This window comes from Dendropsophus ebraccatus, chromosome 6 (genome assembly GCF_027789765.1).
Source record: "Dendropsophus ebraccatus isolate aDenEbr1 chromosome 6, aDenEbr1.pat, whole genome shotgun sequence".
NCBI classification, from domain to species: Eukaryota; Metazoa; Chordata; class Amphibia; order Anura; family Hylidae; genus Dendropsophus; species Dendropsophus ebraccatus.
In genome coordinates this window covers 125,565,577-125,584,099 of record NC_091459.1, presented here as the reverse complement: position 1 = coordinate 125,584,099, position 18,523 = coordinate 125,565,577, and the positions used below count along the sequence as shown (strand labels likewise).

Here is an 18,523-nt window from a genome sequence, read left to right as displayed (position 1 = left end):
TGTTCTATATAAATGGATTTCTTTTTAAAGTACATTTTTCTGCAGTTTATCTAGTCAGATATTGCTCTTGCTGTTTTGGACAGATGACAGTATAAAAAAACCCAACAAAAACTATTAAAATAATGAAAATACCCCCCAAAAAACAAATCCCGATGACTAGTGATGAAACACACGGCAGTGAACACTAGGGGTCACTGTACAAAGCACTAACATATCTAGAACCTGTTGCCAATCAGGTGGATTAAACACAAAACCAAAGTCAGCTGTGACCACTTTGACTGCTTAATTCTTCTAACAAGCCGATCTTCCGAAACACACCGACTCTGAAACCAGCGAGTTTGTTTGAAATCAGATAAGGTGATGTTCTGCGGTATTCTGCGAGAGGCTGCGGGGAACGTGCACTGTGAGCTCCCAGGCCGGCTGCTGCTGCCTCTCACATCTGCTGATATCTCAGGCTTCACCTGGACTCTCAATCTGAGGGACTGCACATAAACTGGGAGAGGGGCTGAGAATCCGGGGCTCCATCTAGGTGCAAAGACTTCAGAACTATGTCATCTAATAGGAGAAATAATAATCTTCATTTCTATAAATTCTCAACATGAAGTAAAAAAATACTGGATAAAAATGGTGAAAAAAAAAATTTGCAAAATTACTTACTTTATAGTAAAATTGCCCAGTGTACAGTATTAGTAAGTGTACTCACTGTACATACTAACAGCAGATCCCTGTACTCACTGTATATACTGACAGCAGCTCCCAGTGTACTCACTGTATATACTGACAGCAGCTCCCTGTGTACTCACTGTACATACTAACAGCAGCTCCCTGTACTCACTGTACATACTAGCAGCAGCTCCCTGTACTCACTGTATATACTGACAGCAGCTCCCTGTACTCACTGTATATACTGACACCAGCTCCCTGTGTCCTCACTGTATATACTGACAGCAGCTCCCTGTGTACTCACTGTACATACTACTCACTGTATATACTGATAGCAGCTCCCTGTTTACCTCATAGAGCTAACACCAGACTCCCCTCCTCTAAGCTGTGTCCTCCTGCTCTGTGGTGCGTCTGTCCATAAGATGGCTGACATGGAGGAGCATGACTCACCCCAGTGTCCACCACTGAGCCTGTATATGCCTATGGTGGACACTGGAGGGCAGGGCATGGTAACATGCTCCTCCACGTCAGCCATCTTATGGACAGACTCACCACAGAGCAGGACAGCACAGCCTGGAGGAGGGGAATTTAGCTCTATGAGGTAAACAGGGAGCTGCTGTGGTATATATAGTGAGTACACTTACTAATACTATATACTGAACTGTTTTACTATAAAGTGGCCAACCCTTTAATTAAACTGCTAAAGCAGTCCATGGACCTTAGTTGCAAGTCTGAAAATACAGGAATAGCCGGATATCCCTCCTGTGTAGGAAGCCTATTGCCAAGGGGTGATCACCAAACCACCCTGCTATGGAGCCTCTTGAGTCCCACTCAGTTGCGAGTATAGGGACACAAATAGGGCAATACCAGGGTGGCCCCTTTTACGTCAAAGTCTAAGGGCTCTAATACACGGAACGATTATTGTTCGGAAAATCGTTATATTGTTCATATTTAAACGATAATCGTTCTGTGCAATTGCAGGCAGCGATCGAAAAATCGTTTGTGTCTCGTTGGTTTAGATCTGACCCTAAAACCCTCGTTATTCGTTCACCATAATTCCGCATTAGTTCACTAATCGTTCAGTGTAATTGCACATCGTTCCTTCTTTTGCTGGGATCAGATGCAGTAAACGATAGTTGTAACAATCGTAGCTAACCACTATCCTTCTGTGTAAGGGTGGGCTCAGACTACGGAATCAGAGCGGATAATTTCTGACGGATTCTGTTGCTCGGAATCGTTCACGTCCGCACGCCTTTCCGCTGGTTCCATAGACACCATTCTATGGGCAGCCCGATTCCGCTATCCACCGAAAGAATTGACATGTCAATTCTTTGGGCGGAATGCGGAATCCCCCCGTGCATAGAATGGCGTCTATGGTAAGGGTGTTGAGGCGCCACAGAATCCGTCGGAAATTCTCAGCTCAGGTTCCATAGTGTGAACCTACCCTAATACGGTGAAGGACTGCAGGTTAACGATAAAAAAATTGCTTTGTCTAATAGGACCCTAACTCAGTTGCAAGTTTTGTGACATGACAAAGGACATACCAAAGCCAGGTATCCATCCATTCTTTTAGGGGGCAATGTATCATTGGAGACTCTCGTACGAGCACTCCATTGAGTTTTCTGCTGATATCCCTGAGCTCAGTGATTGTTGTGTAAACTGAAAATGACTTGCATAAAGTTGTATGGCTGTTAACAAGTTCAGTAGTTGGATATCTAGCGTAACCGCAGGTGTAAGGAGACAATGTGGAGGTGCTAACCAGTACAAAAAAACTATGAAAAAGAGGAAAGGCCACAGCAATCCTAAAGTAAAATGGTCCATCTTTAATTAAACAACCAGTATAAAATGCAAATGCAAAACCCCTTAACAGCCAACATTATACTAAACACTTAAAGGGCCAGAAACGCGTTGGCTGTCAGTGGTGTCTTTTTACTTGCTGTATTGTTACTGTGCTATACATGTATGTTCAGGATCGCTGGGGTCTTCCTTACTTAACGTTAACAAGTTAGTTGAAAGCGACACATACCTCATCCCATGCTGACTGACGAGCGGAAAGGGAGCTTTTAGTTGGGAAGACCGTGCGTTACATGGTCGGCCATGAAGTGGCCATAAACCTTCAACCTTTGCAGAGAAACAAATGCTGCTTCACCAGGAGAAAATGGCTAAAAAAAGGCAAAGTGGTGGAAAAGCATAATGTATTTCCACAACCTTAGGGCTTATTCCCACGTCCCGTAATCCACGGATCCTATGGATGGGGAGGCCCCGTAAAGGACTTTTTTCCTGCCTGGCATCATGTATCAATATGATGCCGGGAGCTGGAAAAGTGTCTGAATCTTCTTTGGACTGTAATGACACAGCTACACGGCTATTACAGTGCCGCAAAGATTGCAACACTTTCCCCACCTCCGGCATCATATTGATACATGATACCAGGCAGGGAAAGCGTCCAATACAAGGATTCCCCGTCTGTAGCTTCCATGGAATACGGGACATTTGAATAAGCCTTTTAAAGGGGTTTTCCAGAGGAAATCTTTTTCTTTCAAATCAACTGGTGTCAGAAAGTTATATAGATTTGTAATTTACTTCTAATTTATCTGCAGACATCTCCGGCCGAGACAGGAACTGTCCAGAGCAGGAGAGGTTTTCTATGGGGATTCATAGAAAACTGAGACAGAGTTCCTGTCTCCGCCAGAGATGTCAGCAGAGAGCACTGTCAGACTGAAAATAAAACACTTCCTGTATGACATACAGCAGCTGATAAGTAAGGGAAGACTTGAAATTTTTTTAATAAAAGTAAATTACAAATCTATATAACTTTCTGATATCAATTGAATAAAAAATTTCCGCTGGACAACCCCTTTTAGGGTACAAACCCACTTGGCGGGTCTGCAGCGAGTCTCCATGCTGCGTTTTTGCAGCGAGACTCGCTGCAGATCCCGGCCCTATACTTTTAATGGCAGACAAACACGCAGCAGGGATGTACATCCCTGCTGCGAGTTTGTCTGCAGCCCACCCCATTAACCCCCCGGCCGCCGGAGCTGATACTTCACCTGATCCCGGCTCCGGCGGTTCCCGATGTCTTCAGCAAGCCGGAGCGGGGACCAGGTGAGGTATATGCTCCAGCCAGCCGCCCGCAGCCCCGGCCGCCCGGCCGCCCTCCCGCAGCCCCGATCGCACACACGCCCCCCCCGCAGCCCCGATCGCACACACGCCCCCCCCCCCCCCGCAGCCCCGATCGCACACACGCCCCCCCCCAGCCCCGATCGCACACACGCCCCCCCCGCAGCCCCGATCGCACACACGATCGGTGCTGCGGGGGGGGGCGTGCGATCGGGCGGCCGGGGCTGCGGGGGGGGGGGGCGATCGGGCGGCCGGGGCTGCGGGGGGGGGGGGCGATCGGGCGGCCGGGGCTGCGACGGGGGGGGGGCGATTGGGGGCGGCCGGGGCTGCGGGGGGGCGATCGGGCGGCCGGGGCTGCGGGCGGCTGGCTGGAGCATATACTTCACCTGCTCCCCGCTCCGGCTTGCTGAAGACATCGGGAACCGCCGGAGCCGGGATCAGGGGAAGTATCAGCTCCGGCGGCCGGGGGGTTAATGGGGCGGGCTGCAGACAAACTCGCAGCAGGGATGTACATCCCTGCTGCGTGTTTGTCTGCCATTAAAAGTATAGGGCCGGGATCTGCAGCGAGTCTCGCTGCAAAAACGCAGCATGGAGACTCGCTGCAGACCCGCCAAGTGGGTTTGTAACCTAAAGAGTACTTGTCCCTTCTGGATCAGCAGCAAGATTCTCTGTTAATCCATTAGGTGGACATGGAAACTAGAGATGACCAAATCACTCGGAAATTTGTTTCACGAAGTTGGCAAATCACATACAAACGAATCTCACACAGAACGATAGTCAATAGTTACTTTCTTTTACTCAAACTGATCCCAGCAAAAGAAGCAATGATGTGCAATAACGCTAAACGATTGCAGAATTACAGCAAAAGATTAACAAAGCAAATCTAGCAAATTTAATGCCCGATTCTCTGTGAACGTCTAATGGAAACAAAATCAGACTATAATGAATTATCATCTCATTGCGTTTCCGTATCCAGGAGACCCAACTAGAGATGTGTCGAAGGGTTCGTATGAACCTGAACTATTGGCTTCTGATTCCCGCTGTCTGCAGCCGCCGTAAACAGGATGGATAAAGCCAGAGGACCGCCTGGAAAACTGGGATACAGACAATGGCATAGACTATATCCCAGTTTTCCAGGCGGTCCTTACGCTGTATCCACCCAGTTCACGGAGGCTGCAGACAGCGGGAACCCCAACCCGAACCTTGGCACATTCACTCATCTCTAGACCCAACCTTCCAGATTAGCAGAGCATCTCGCCGCTTGGCGAAAGGATAGAAGACAAGAGCGGTAAGTATAAATTAACTTAACTAAATACTCGAGCCTCCCATTATTTTCAATGGGACTCGCTACACAAGTCTAGCACTCTTGCATTGAAAAATATTCCACTTGAGTATTTTTATGCTCACTCATCTCTAGTTTTTTTTATATATAAAGTTAGGGTGCCTTTACACAGAGAGATTTATCTGACAGATTTTTAAAGCCAAAGCCAGGAACAGACTAAACAGAGAACAGGTCATAAAGGAAAGACTGAGATTTCTCCTAATTTTAAATGCATTCTTTGCTTTGGCTTCAAAAATCTGTCAGATAAATCTCTCTGTGTAAAGGTACCCTAAGTCAGTGAGTGGCTTGTACCATCTGTTCTTGCATCCATTTATTCCCCTTCACATGTACACATTGGTGGATATTCATCAAACATGGTGTAAAGTAAAACTGGCTCAGTTGCCCCTAGCAACCAATCAGATTCCACCTTTCATTTTCCAAAGTCTGTGAGGAGTGAAAAGTGGAATCTGATTGGTTGCTAGGGGCAACTGAGCCAGTTTCACTTTACACCATGTTTGATAAATCTCCCCCATTATACATACAGCAACAACGCAGTGTGAACCCAGGCTAATACTGATGCAAGATACTGACCCGTGACTGAGGCCGGACTCTATAGTGATTGCCATGGGAATGAGACCATGTAACATGCAGAATACTACAGGTTGCTCCCCATTGTGCTCCCCATTGTGCGCAGTCCTTACATGACCTGCGGGATGTTTCTGCATCCCGGCCAGCTCACATGTCGCACAGCATTAGGCATCAAATGGGAAACAGGAACATTCTGTCAAAATGACATTCTCCCTTTTTGATCCTTCCACCTCGACGGAGACAACATCAATTTCTAAGCTGGTCTGTTGACATCTACTGCCAAATCCGAGGCCCGGGACGCCTGCAGCTGATTATAGAGCGGGTGAGAGAGTGCTGATCTGCAAGCACTTCTCCACGCTCTCCAGGCATCCTTCAGACTACCAGTCTTGGAGGGGGAGCGAGTACTTATCCCATTATAGCCGCCTGTCTATGTGTAATTAGACAATGCAGATAATGGATAGGATCACAGTGTGTGTGTATGTATATATATATATATATATATATATATATATATATATATATATATATATTACATTTCACAGAGTATCCGACTTCAAGTCACGACAATGTTTACGAATGCCTAAAACTCAGGGGGAAAAAAAAAATCTAGAAGTGTAAATATAGCAAAACTAACTTGTTGCCACCACTAGGGGGAGCTCAGGAGTTTACCACAAATATATATGTAGGCAATCAGACTCCTAGGTTCCTTTCAAGCTGTTTGTTATTCCTAAAGGGGTATTCTTTACAACTTTGTAATATACCTTAAAGGGGTACTCCGGTGATGTCAGAAAGTTGTATAGATTTGTAATTTACTTCTAGTTTAATTACTTCCAGTACTTATCAGCTGCTTTATGTCGTACAGGAAGTGGTGTATTCTTTCCAGTCTGAAACAGTGCTCTCTGCTGCCACCTCTGTCCATGTCAGGAACTGCCCAGAGCAGTAGAGGTTTTGTTTGGGGAGTTGCTACTGCTCTGGACAGTTCCTGACATGGACAGAGGTGGCAGCAGAGAGCACTGTGTCAGACTGGGAAGCGCAAACTACTTCCTGCAAGACATACAGCAGCTGATAAGTACTGGAAGACTTGATTTTTTTTAAAAATGGAAGTAAATTACAAATCTATAATATATCTTTCCTGCAGTGCCACCACAAGTATTACAAAACACACACTGAAATAAATCAATTTATGTATTATTCTCTGTAGCCGGTTCCTAATATAGGGACGGTTTTAGGATTTCTTACATAAAAAGGAGTTTTTAAGAGCAGTACTGGTAATTTTGGTATTGGGTCATCAGTCTGGAACAAAAGCAGGAAAAATCAGGAGAGGTAAACGTCTATAGCATAGCAATAAAGACTAGAGATGAGTGCAACTTAAAGTGAAAGTACCACGTACATTGCCTTGTTTTGTTTCTTAACATTAGCCAATTGGCGCCGATACAGGGATCCCGTTGTCGCTGACCTTTTTTTGAAACGCTGCTCAGTTCCCGCACTCTGCGCCATACTTTTGCTGTGTGCTGGCCTGGCTCTATGCACTGGAGGAAGGCCCGCCACCCCCAGTATGACTATTCCCCCACATGACGAAATTGTCACACTATGGGGTGGTTGGTCCCCCTCCAAAGCATAGAGATGGACCGGCAGCCAGCAAAAGAACGGAGCAGAGTGCAAGAGTTGGGTGGTGTTTCAAAAAAGGAACAACGCCACCGTTATCCCCACGCCAGCGCTAATCAGTTAATGTAAAAAAAAAAAAAAGTGACGTAGCTGATGGTACAGTACATTCGTTTTAAGCATGCTCGAGAGTCTGTGGGTTTCACCCACACATGGGCTTCATCAGGAGGAGGGCTTACGTATAGCCCATGTGTGGGTGAAACTAGTTGAGGGGCTATGCGGCTTTATTTTTAATTTCATTGCACCAATAGCTTAGCCAGACAGTAAATGAAACAAATTAGATAGTCAGTAGACTGCAGCTACGTATGACTATACAAAATGACTATACTGAAGTTGATATGGCTATAGGAGCAGCGTGGTTTTAATGAGCACAACAGTTATATATACAGTACCACTTCTTAGTTGAAAGCCATTCAAAGTTACATTTTAACTAGTGGAAGGTCCTACTGGATGTGATTTGGGCTTTTGGCCCTTCTGTTTGTGTAAATTAGCAACCAATCAGATTCCACCTTTCATTTTCCAAAGAGTCTGTGAGGAATGAAAGGCGGAATCTGATTGGTTGCTAGGGGCAACTGAGCCAGTTTCACTTTAGACCATGTTTGATAAATCTCCCCCATAGGCCCTGTTTTCCAAAACTCCCTAGGGCTGTATCCAACTTCTTCAGCCACCGGCTGAAATGCCGAGACTTACGGGTTTGAACAGACTCGAGCATGCTGTCCTAAAGACGCAACGTTTACCGTACGGCGCTCAAGGCGGATCTCTCTAGATACCAGAATGTTCTCATCACCCATAAGAATGACCCCCGCTGCCTATGTCTACATGTATGTTTGACAGGTGGGGCGCGACCTCATCATACATGTACACGTGGCCTCCCACTTGGCTTACAGTAGGAGTTAACAGGACCCCGCAGGGATTTGTCTCAGATGGTTTCTATGAACTTCTTTATCCCATTCATGTAAACACAGGGCAGGTTCCGGTTTGCCGAGCTGTGTATACACCAAGTGACTTAGTACAAAGTCTTAATGTTTAGTTAGCCAGCAGATTGCTTCCATCCTGTGACTCATTAGCTCCCAGTGCTACCTCCACTTCCTCCATTTTATACAATCCCAAATTCTATGAGTTTGTCTTATTTTGATAACCTCCTAATTAATGTCCTGCACAGGAAACTTTACGAGTCTCTTAAAGCCAGGCCCATAAAACAGCGACTCGTTCCAGCCGCTCGGGTGGCGAGCGTCTCTGTGTGCAAATACCAGACGGAGGGCCGAGCGGTGCCTGCTCTTTTACCATTGTTTATCCCTCTGGATTATTGAAGTTAATGCAAGCAGTGTTTTCATTTTTAAATCGCCTCTTCTGGGGAATTTCAGAAATGTGGAAATTGAGTGTATAGTGTTACCGTCTGACGGGGGAAAACGAGGAGGAATTAGTGCCGGGGGCTCGCGGATCATATTTATAGTTCTGGTAGCGGGGACCGGATTATAAAAGGGATTAGAGGGGAAAAAAAATCACTTTAGATGGTGCACATGGAGCTGGATGAACACGGAGATAGGTCATAGTGCAAGGGGAGGTAAAAGCCAAAGGGGAAAGCCATCTTGTGGTTATAGCTGCTGATATGGCAAACCAGAAAACCTATGATCTGGAATATAACTGATGATCTAGTGCACTATTACCTCCCATGTGCAGTGTAAGGGGGTGAGGTGGCCTAAAAAAAAAAACACAAGGCCAATTTCTTTCTTTCAGAAACCGCCCCTGTCCTCACGTTGTGTGTTGTATTATAATTCAGCTCCATTCACTTCAATGGAACTGAGATGCAGAACCCACACCCAAACTGGGGTCAGGAGAGGTGCTGTTTTGGGAAGAAAGTGGCCATGTTTTTGTAAGCCTGGATAAGTTCTTTAAGCCCCCTAAAATAAAAATAAAATTAAAAAGAAAAAAATAATAATTATATATATATAAATATATATATATATATATATATATATATATATATATATATATCCTGTGGTGTCCTCTTGCCTTGTCTTTGAGATTTCTTCACTTACAAGAGCCCTCTCCAGCATTTCTGATCCTACCTCTGAAGTGACAGGCTGCTCAGCCAGTTACTGGCCTAGACAGCACAGAACCCTAGACAGTGATTGGCTGAGAGGCCTGTCACATCACAGATAGGGTTAAGCAAGCCAGGAAGACACAGGGGGAGCCTGGACAGGTAAGAATTATCTTTATTATCTTCTATATTCTCCCATCAGCTGTCAGCCAGGCATCACCATTTCACAGTTAGCAGCCGATGATTTTTAAACATGCTAAAAGACTATGATCGGCACCCCAGCTTTATTACACAGAGCGATATTTACTAGAGATGAGCGAACCTTGAGCATGCTCGAGTTGATCCGAACTTGAACTTTCTGCATTTGATTAGCGGTGGCTGCTGAACTTGGATAAAGCCCTGAGGCTATGTGGAAATCATGGATATAGTCATTGGCTGTATCCATGTTTTCCAGACAACCTTAGAGCTTTATCCAACTTCAGCAGCCGCCCCTAATCAAATACCGAACGTTCGGGTTCGGATTGACTCGAGCCCGAACCCGGTTCGCTCATCTCTAATATTTACCTAAAATGCAGATTTTGCAGATAAACACTCTAGGGCCACTAGATTTCTTTTTCCCATTTTGTTATATTTTATTTAACCGGTCTAGTATCTTATTTTTTTACAATTTTAATAGTCTGTTTATGACATCGGTATTGGAGAGAAATGAAAGCTGGAAGTCTGAGCTCCATGGGAAAAAACAACAGAAATATTATTATTTGTTATCTATCTAATTAAATCTTGAAATAGATTTGCTTCCTTTCCTGCTTAAGAAATTCCTTCCTCTTCTCTGCCCCCATAAGAAAGTCTGTTATAGAACACGTGGAGGGCTTGTAGCCAGAAGACAACGTGTTGTCCTAGATCTTTCCCGTTTTTGGACTGCTGCCATTGTGCAAAAAACATATTTTTTATTCTAATATACAATATATGCAACAGCATTTACATCCCATCCCATATTATTTTACTACACCTTGCACCTCAAGATGTCCTGTAAAGATTGTGACCTGGCTTCAATGGACTGTGCGTGTGCTTAGACACTTCATTACTGGAAACAAGGTCCTGGTTATTTTGTCACCAGTGCAACCAGGTGGTAGGGAAAGCTAATTGTATGCTGAGCTGTATATATAATGGTATGCTGGGGCTGTATAATGATATGCTGGGCTGTATATATAATGGTATGATGGGCTGTATATATAATGGTATGCTGGGGCTGTATAATGGTATGCTGGGCTGTATATATAATGGTAAGCTGGGCTGTACATATAATGGTATGCTGGGCTGTATATATATATATATATATATATATATATATAATGGTATGCTGGGCTGTATACTAAACATATATAATGGTATGCTGGGCTGTATGTGTGTGTGTATATATATATATATATATATATATATATATATATATATATATATATATATATATATATATATACACACACACACACACACACACACACACACACACATACATACATATATATATATATATATATACATACACACACACACACACACACACACAGGGCCGTATTTACCACTAGGCACCCATGGTCTGGTGCCTAGAGCAGCACCTTGCAGGGGGGCAGCACCAGGGAGCAGAAGAAGGAAAAAAACATTTATTATTTTTATTTTTTTAGTCTCTCTCCTCCCGTTCAGACTTGCCAGTAAATCTGGTGCCTTTTCCAGGAAGGGGGCTGGGTTTGGTGGTATTGGTCAGATCTGGTATGGCCAATCGGTGCATGAAGATGGGGCGTCTTCAGGTCTAGTGCCTAGGGCAGCAGCATTTGTTAATAGGGTATATATAATGGTATGCTGGGCTGTATAGCTAAAGGTATAACCAGTAGGAAGCTGGAGATTGTGATCCCACTGTATAGAGCTCTAGTGACATCACATCTGGAATACTGTGTCCAGTTCTGGAGACCTCATCTACAATAAGATATTGATAGAATAGAACGGGTCTAAAGACGGCTACAAAAATAGTGGAGGGTGTGAGGCATAAAACATATCGGGAAAAACTTAAAGGGAACAATTCAGCACATTTGTGCTGATTAGGCTCCCAGAATGGATGCACGCACCTCACAGCCAAGTCTCCAATGGTGTCAGGGGTTCCGGGCTCCATAGTCTTCATGTCCGATAAAATACTTTATAATCCTGCACGCAAGGCAAGTGGAGAGCCGTGAACTAGTCATCTGGGCTGTGACTAGTCACGACTCTCTGTCCTGTAAGAGCCCTCTGTGGGAGGATTGACAGGCAAGGAGGCCTAATGTGCTGATTGGTTCCCTTTAGGGATCTAAATCTGTATAGTCTGGAGGAAAGAAGTGAAAGAGGGAACATGATCTAAAACTTAATATATGGTAAAGGACTAAATAAGGTTCAAAAAGTAAGCGTTTTAAATAAGGGGACATAATCTGAGGAAAGTTGGGGGAAAGATCAGAAGCAACATGAGAAAATATTACTTTACTGAAAGAGTAGTAGATGCTTGGAACAAACTTCCAGCAGATGTGCTTGGTAAAACTGGGATAAATAAATATATATATATATATATATATATATATATATATATATATACACATATATATATATATATATATATATATATCCTAAGATAATAAGAAAGGAAATACTAATAGGGCAGATTAGATGGACCAGGTGGTCTTTTTCTGCTGACAATCTTCTATGCTCAATGTTAAAACCTCAGCTCTCTCTTTCAAGTCTTGTAAGTCCATATAAAGTGCATAAAGCCAAGCCCGTCCTATCCCAGTTAAGAGCCTTCGAATGTAAGAGAAATTAATGGAGACATCCCATCCTGGAAAATCCCATTATGTCGTAGCCCATACGTTCATTATTTTTAAGCCTTGGCTGTTTAAAAAGGACTGGAAATTCATGAGTGGTTTCGTCTATTATCCACCCTTGTGGTTTTCAGACAAAGAGGAAAAAAAACCCCTGTGTAGAACAATAATGGATTCACAGCAATAATGAGAGTGACCGCAATGTTGTCAAATTAGTGAACAGTGGTCTTTATTACTGGCGGTAAGCGTGCCTCTGTGGAGCGGATTGTTTTTCGCCCCGGCTTGTGGGCAGACACCTGTTGAAACACTGCAACCTTGCAACGGGGTCAGCTCCTGTCAGGTCTTGTTATCAATCCCACAGTGTTTCTTAGTGCTCTCCAGACAACCATTGTGCAAGAAGTCATTACTCTCTCTGCCCTGAGGGACAGTCATGTTACAGGGAATATGATTTGTGTTACGACCCCACAGGAGAAGTGGCCTCACGATGTGCTCGCTAGAAGACTCCGAAAGAATAGCTCGGAACGATAAATCTTCTCTGGAAGGAGAACATTAAAGGGAGTTATAACACACAGAACTTCTGGTGGGGTATACGTCAGGCACAATGAAGTCATCAAAGGGAAACCTGGGGGTCTGGAAATAGTCAAGAGGGCAATGATTGTTTCTGGATAGTCCATGACCTATGAGATATGTAACACCACTCTAAATACTCTGGACTGATCAGCAATCAGATAATGGAGGTTCTGATACAGCTGTTTTTTAGTCTTCAGTGATTTGCATTGAAGTCTACGGAAACAACAGCTGTTAGTTCACACAATGCATAGAATAAGACTTGTTTCACAGTCAGTTTTTGCTGTTTTTTCATCCGTTTTTGCAAAAAAACTGATGGAAACACGGATGCATTTGTGTCCATCTGTTTTTCCATTGACTTCCATTATTAAAAATTTATTTAACAGACCTAAAAAAAAGTAGTCAACCAAATTTTTGAGTCCGTTAAAAAAAAAAAAAAAAACGTATTTGCTGTGATCCGTTTATTATTATAATGGAAGTCAATGGAGAAACGGATCAAAACGGATGCACACAATTGCATGCGTTTTTGGGTTTTTTTCATCTATTTTTTGGAACAAAAAAAAAAACGCATTGGAAAAACGTAGTGTGAACCTTAGTTGTTCACAGAGGCCTTTTAATTAATGTTAAGGACATTTTTTGGTGGACGTTATTAAGTGAACAACTTTCGTTATTTGAAGTTGTTCACACAGATTTTTTTCTTGGCCGTCGATTTACCCTCTTTTCAACAAAATTCAACGGACCTTTAAAAAAATAGCCACACCTAAAATGGTGTTGAATGCGCCTCATCATTCATCCAAAACTTAAATAATGTTCCAACGCCTGTCATTGTTATGGCGGCCGCCAAAGTATGTTAAATAACTGCCGTTATTTTGAGTATGAAATAACTGTAATCCGATTTATTTTTATAGCTATGATTCCAATGTATGCCATTGTTGTGGAAGTCACCAGACAGTGGGACCCGTCACAACTAGAGATGAGCACAACTTTGTATACTGATGGGTGACTAAGTTTGATTCAGTCCTTGGGATATGGCTGTATCCATTTTTTCCTGGGCTCCCTTGGTCTGCTTGCAACTTCGTCAACATCGGTATTCAAATGCCAGGCAATTTGATTCAAGCGTGCTCAAGACATGCTCATAACCACTTTAGTGCTTACTAACTAGGGAACAAAGTCTGAGGAATCCTCTTCTCCTGGTATGTTTTGCACTCCCTAAAGTAGTTCAATCATCAACATCATCTGGATAGCAAAAGACCAATACCAAGAAGGTAGTTAGAGTTGGGTAGGTGTACCAGACAACAGACTAGCCATAGCCAGAAGATGGAGCTAAGGACAAAAATCTGAGAGCCCAACAAAACTTGAGAAGGTCAAGATGTATGAACATTTGTGATTGGGAAAACAAAGAGAAGATACCACGAGTAATCAGGAACCATAACTTTGGAGGCCAGGAGGACCAAGATGTCATGAAATATGGTGATGTGATCAACTGTACACATGCTGAGCACAAGAGAGAACAACAGATGGAAGGAACGTGAAACTGACACCAGTGTTGGATTGGGGTATCTGGGGCCCATCAGAGGAAATGATCCTGGGGGCCCACCAATGAAGAACCCGTGAGAAAAGACATATAATTTGCTCTACCTATAGTTCTAACCTGTTGAGATGCCACCAAACTTCAAGGCTCAGTTTTTGCTTGTTTTATCTTATTAGACTTAGAAATAATCTTCTAATGTGTCCGGAGCACATGACACTGGATTGAGCGCACATGCAGATCTGATTTAAGAGCTTCCTCCTGTCCCAATCAGAGGTCAAAACAATGAGTTACTAAAACGACTTTCACTTCCTCTACACCAAAGGCCTGTCTACAGCCTGGAGGCACAAGGTTAAAAAAGCAATTTGTCTGCCTGCTGTCCTGTCTCTTCTCCTCACAGCCCCCATGCACTGGCCTACTTCTTGTTTAGGGTTAGGAGATGTCACGGCAAAAGAGAATCCTGCATGAGAAATGTCTTCTACTTCCCTGCACAGGCTTAGCGGGTGATAGGTTAAGAAAACGTCTGCGATTTTATTTATCTAATCTGGATAGTACATAAACACTCGGCTACAGGAAGCTCTATGAGTCCTCCTAGGAAAATAGAGAGGTCCGGTCTTCAACGAGAGCGATAAAGCTTTATGTTCAGCTAATCACCTGCTTTATGGAGGGTCGCAAAATAGGAATAAAGCTATGTTCACATCTGCGTTGGCTCTTCTATGTCAGGCAAATGATTTTTTATTTTTTTTTTTGGGATGGTCACAGTTGCATAGCATATTTCAGTATTGTAAAAAAAAAAAATGGATTGGAAGATCATAATGATCCACATGTACCACCAGCCAACCCCCCTCCTTCAAAAAACAAACTCCCATAAATGAAAGAAAGACACTTGTGATAAACAAAAAAGAAAAAGAGAACATATAATAATCCACAATGACTTATGATGTCTTGATTTACATTTCTATTTCCTTTCCTGCTAAAAGCCAGATTTTTTTTCTATCTACAAAGCCATACGAGGGCTTGTTTTTTGTGGGACCAATTGAACTTTGTAATGACATCCTTCACATTAACATAAAATACACTGCAATGAAGAAAAAAATATTTGTTGAGAGGTAGAGATGAGCGCAACTCCAGCATGCTTGAGTCTGATCATTAGGTTTATGATTTTGATTATGATTATGAATTGCTATGGCTTATGATTGGTTGAGCAAGCAAAAACGAATAATTTTATACAATACATCATGCAAATCTGCATAGGAGTAGAACACTATATATTCTTCCTATTAAGACTATGACTAAAGACTTGTTTTTCTTTTTAAATAAGTAGTTGCAAAAGCGTCCATTCACATGGGTACCCAGTGTGCCCGTATTCTGCTCTCGATCCTGGAGAGAGGAATGTGAATCTAATGCAGATGCTCTTTGGTATTACCAGTCTTTTCCACTGATAAAGAACATGAGTTAGGCTATAGGTATTTACAGGGAAATAGCTAGTAATGCAATTTTCTAATATGGAGTATTGCATCAAACAGAGTTAAACCTTAAAAACTCCCCTGTACCGGGGTAATAAAACGCCTGCCTCTATGCACATTACACGCTTTTTCTTTCTATTTATTAGAAATCCATCCCGTGGTCACTGAGATAGCGTGTAGCGACATCACACAGTGAAATGACTGCAGTCACGTCATATTACACATGCTGTATATTAGTCATAGGCTGATAAGTCACCAAAATTTTACTTCTCTCTTATTAATTTCAAATAATTTCCCTCTCATCTGACAGCCGAGGATTCCTACATGATTCCTAACACATTTGTTATTTATTTCATTAACCAAAAATGACGTATTACCTCTTCAAAAAAAAGCTTTGAAGTCTTGGCCTCTAGGTGTCTCCTAAGAAATCTGCTATCCACTGCCTTTTGTTAGGGGAAATCTGTCTCTAGTAACAGAGACAGCAAGACGTAATCCAGGAAATGGAGCGCAGCTAGTCCTATGTGCAATAGAAGCTAGGCTGTGTGAACCTGTCTTCATCCTCAAGAAGGATTAAGAGCTCTCCCTGGAAGCTAAATCAGAGCTCCCATTTTATCTTGGCAACAGCAGTTGCTTAGTGTAAACCTTCTTATGAGATACGGCTTCTGTTTCCTGTAGATATGCCATAAATGTCCCAGATGAGAATAACCCTTTAGGCTATGTTCACCCACCATAAAAACTATGGCCATGATTCTGAGGTCAAAACATGGCTATGTTTTCAATATAATAATGGGCACCATTAAGGTCAATGGGGTATAGGCCATATAACATCCATACTTCCTTATGATCATCCAAATAATAAAGATGTTCATTATTTATCATCTGCTTAATACATCTATTTTTTTCCATCTGTTTACTCACTGTTTTATTTTCACTCAAAATACAGTTGCCTTAAAGGGGAAGTCCAGGCAAAATAATTTTAAGATATCTTGTTGCCCAACAAAATTTATGAAAATTACTAATAGACACTTATTATGGGATATGCACCTAAAGTGCATCTTCTCTGCACTTACTAGAGCATGGCCTGTCCAGGTTCCTGTAAGGGCTAATTCACAAAGAGCACTACGGATACACATACAGTAGTGTGGTCCGCGGCCGCGGGGCCACGGCCACGGACTGCACTATGGGTGTGTGAATGTGGCGTAAAGTTTGTGATGTCACGTCACATTAACTGCCAGTTCCTGCTGTAGCGGTGGGAACAACTGGAGCAGCAGGAGTCGTCAGTTTATGTGACAGAGACCTGAACAGGCCATGCTGTAGTAAGTGCAGAGAAAATGCCCTATAGGTGCATATCCCATAATAAGTGTCTATTAGTCATTTTCATAACTTTTGTTGGGCAACAAGATATCTTAAAATTATTTTGCCCAGACTTCCCCTTTAACCCCGCCCCACCACTGCGCAGTAAATTAACATCGCTGCAGTCTATGCCTGAGGCCTAATGGTAGCCATGGAAACCGGAAGCCTCAGGTTTCTAGTTTCCTGGCTATGGATCGCAGGGGGGAGGAAGGAAATGGAGGCCGATCAGTTTCTAGTGGATCGGCTTCATTCTGGTGGTACAGCGCCGTTCGGGTCCCTCAGGCAGTGACATCACGGCTCTTCTGCCCCTATTCTTTACCCACTGATTTTGAAGACCAGAAGTTAGGGTCTCCAATGCATCTCTTTGAGAGCGCTCTTATAGAGAGGAATTGGAGAGTCTGAATTCCGGCCACCAGCTGGACCGCAGCTAATAAGAAGAGGTCCCATGGGAATCAGCAGGACCCGAGTGGCGACGTACCACCGGAATGATGCAGTGCTGCTGGAAACAGATTGTCAATGCTAAATGTACATATCAGCCTGCGGCAGGGGAGGGGAAAAAAAAAAAAAGTGCACTGCTTCTTTAAGGTGATACATGTTAGATTTATGGTAGATGTTGTGGTAAAACGGGATCAGGCATGTTAAAATTGTACATGCTAAATGCTTGATCCATCTATCTTCCTCTTTCTAATGAAATAAAAAATACACTTCTGGCCAGGGATGCTTACAGATAAGACGAAAGGGGAGGGGGATACTGTTGCTGGCTATTATTGTATCTACTTTATATACATTAAATGATGTTTTTAATAAAAATGCTGTGTACCATAAAAAAAAAAAGTATTTACCAGATTGATAAGCTGAGTGTGAACAATGTCCTCCACCAGAGCAGCAGTCTCCTGCAGGGGGCGACGTGCATCACCAAGTGAGAACCTAAAATACAGAAAAGAAATGGAAATGAACCAGAACAGAAGGAAAAAACAAAATGTTCTTCAAGCTGGACTTTCCTAATACTCATCCACACAGTAACCCAGCAGAATGGGAACAAACCCCACTGGGTGACTGTGGCCATTCTGTGTCCCAGAGGATGCCAGAAAGTAAAGCTTTTATTTTAAAATATATTTTTATTATGTGTTTGATATTATTATGGTGTTAGATTTGTATTTTATCTTTAAAATGATATCATGTTAGAAAAAAAAAAAATATTATTAAAAAGTAATATTAACCCCTTAAGGACCGGGCCAATTGTCACTTTTGCGTTTTCATTTTTTCCTCCTCAGCTTATAAGACCCATAACTCTTTTATTTTTTCATCTACAGGGCCATGTGAGGGCTTGTTTTTTCAGGAGCAGGTGTACTTTGTAATGGCATCTTTCAAGCTGCCATA

General features: G+C 42.9%; 1 protein-coding gene across 7 annotated transcripts in view; it reads right to left on the bottom strand.

Annotated features, from left to right (window-relative positions):
- The window catches only part of SUPT3H (SPT3 homolog, SAGA and STAGA complex component), a 389,270-nt gene that overhangs the window by 148,148 nt on the left and 222,599 nt on the right, over positions 1-18,523 (bottom strand). For all 7 annotated transcript variants that reach the window (XM_069975873.1, XM_069975874.1, XM_069975875.1 and 4 more), the window contains one exon: positions 17,986-18,070. In XM_069975873.1, coding sequence (XP_069831974.1) covers positions 17,986-18,070 — 85 coding nt within the window. The remainder of the gene's footprint in view (positions 1-17,985; positions 18,071-18,523) is intronic.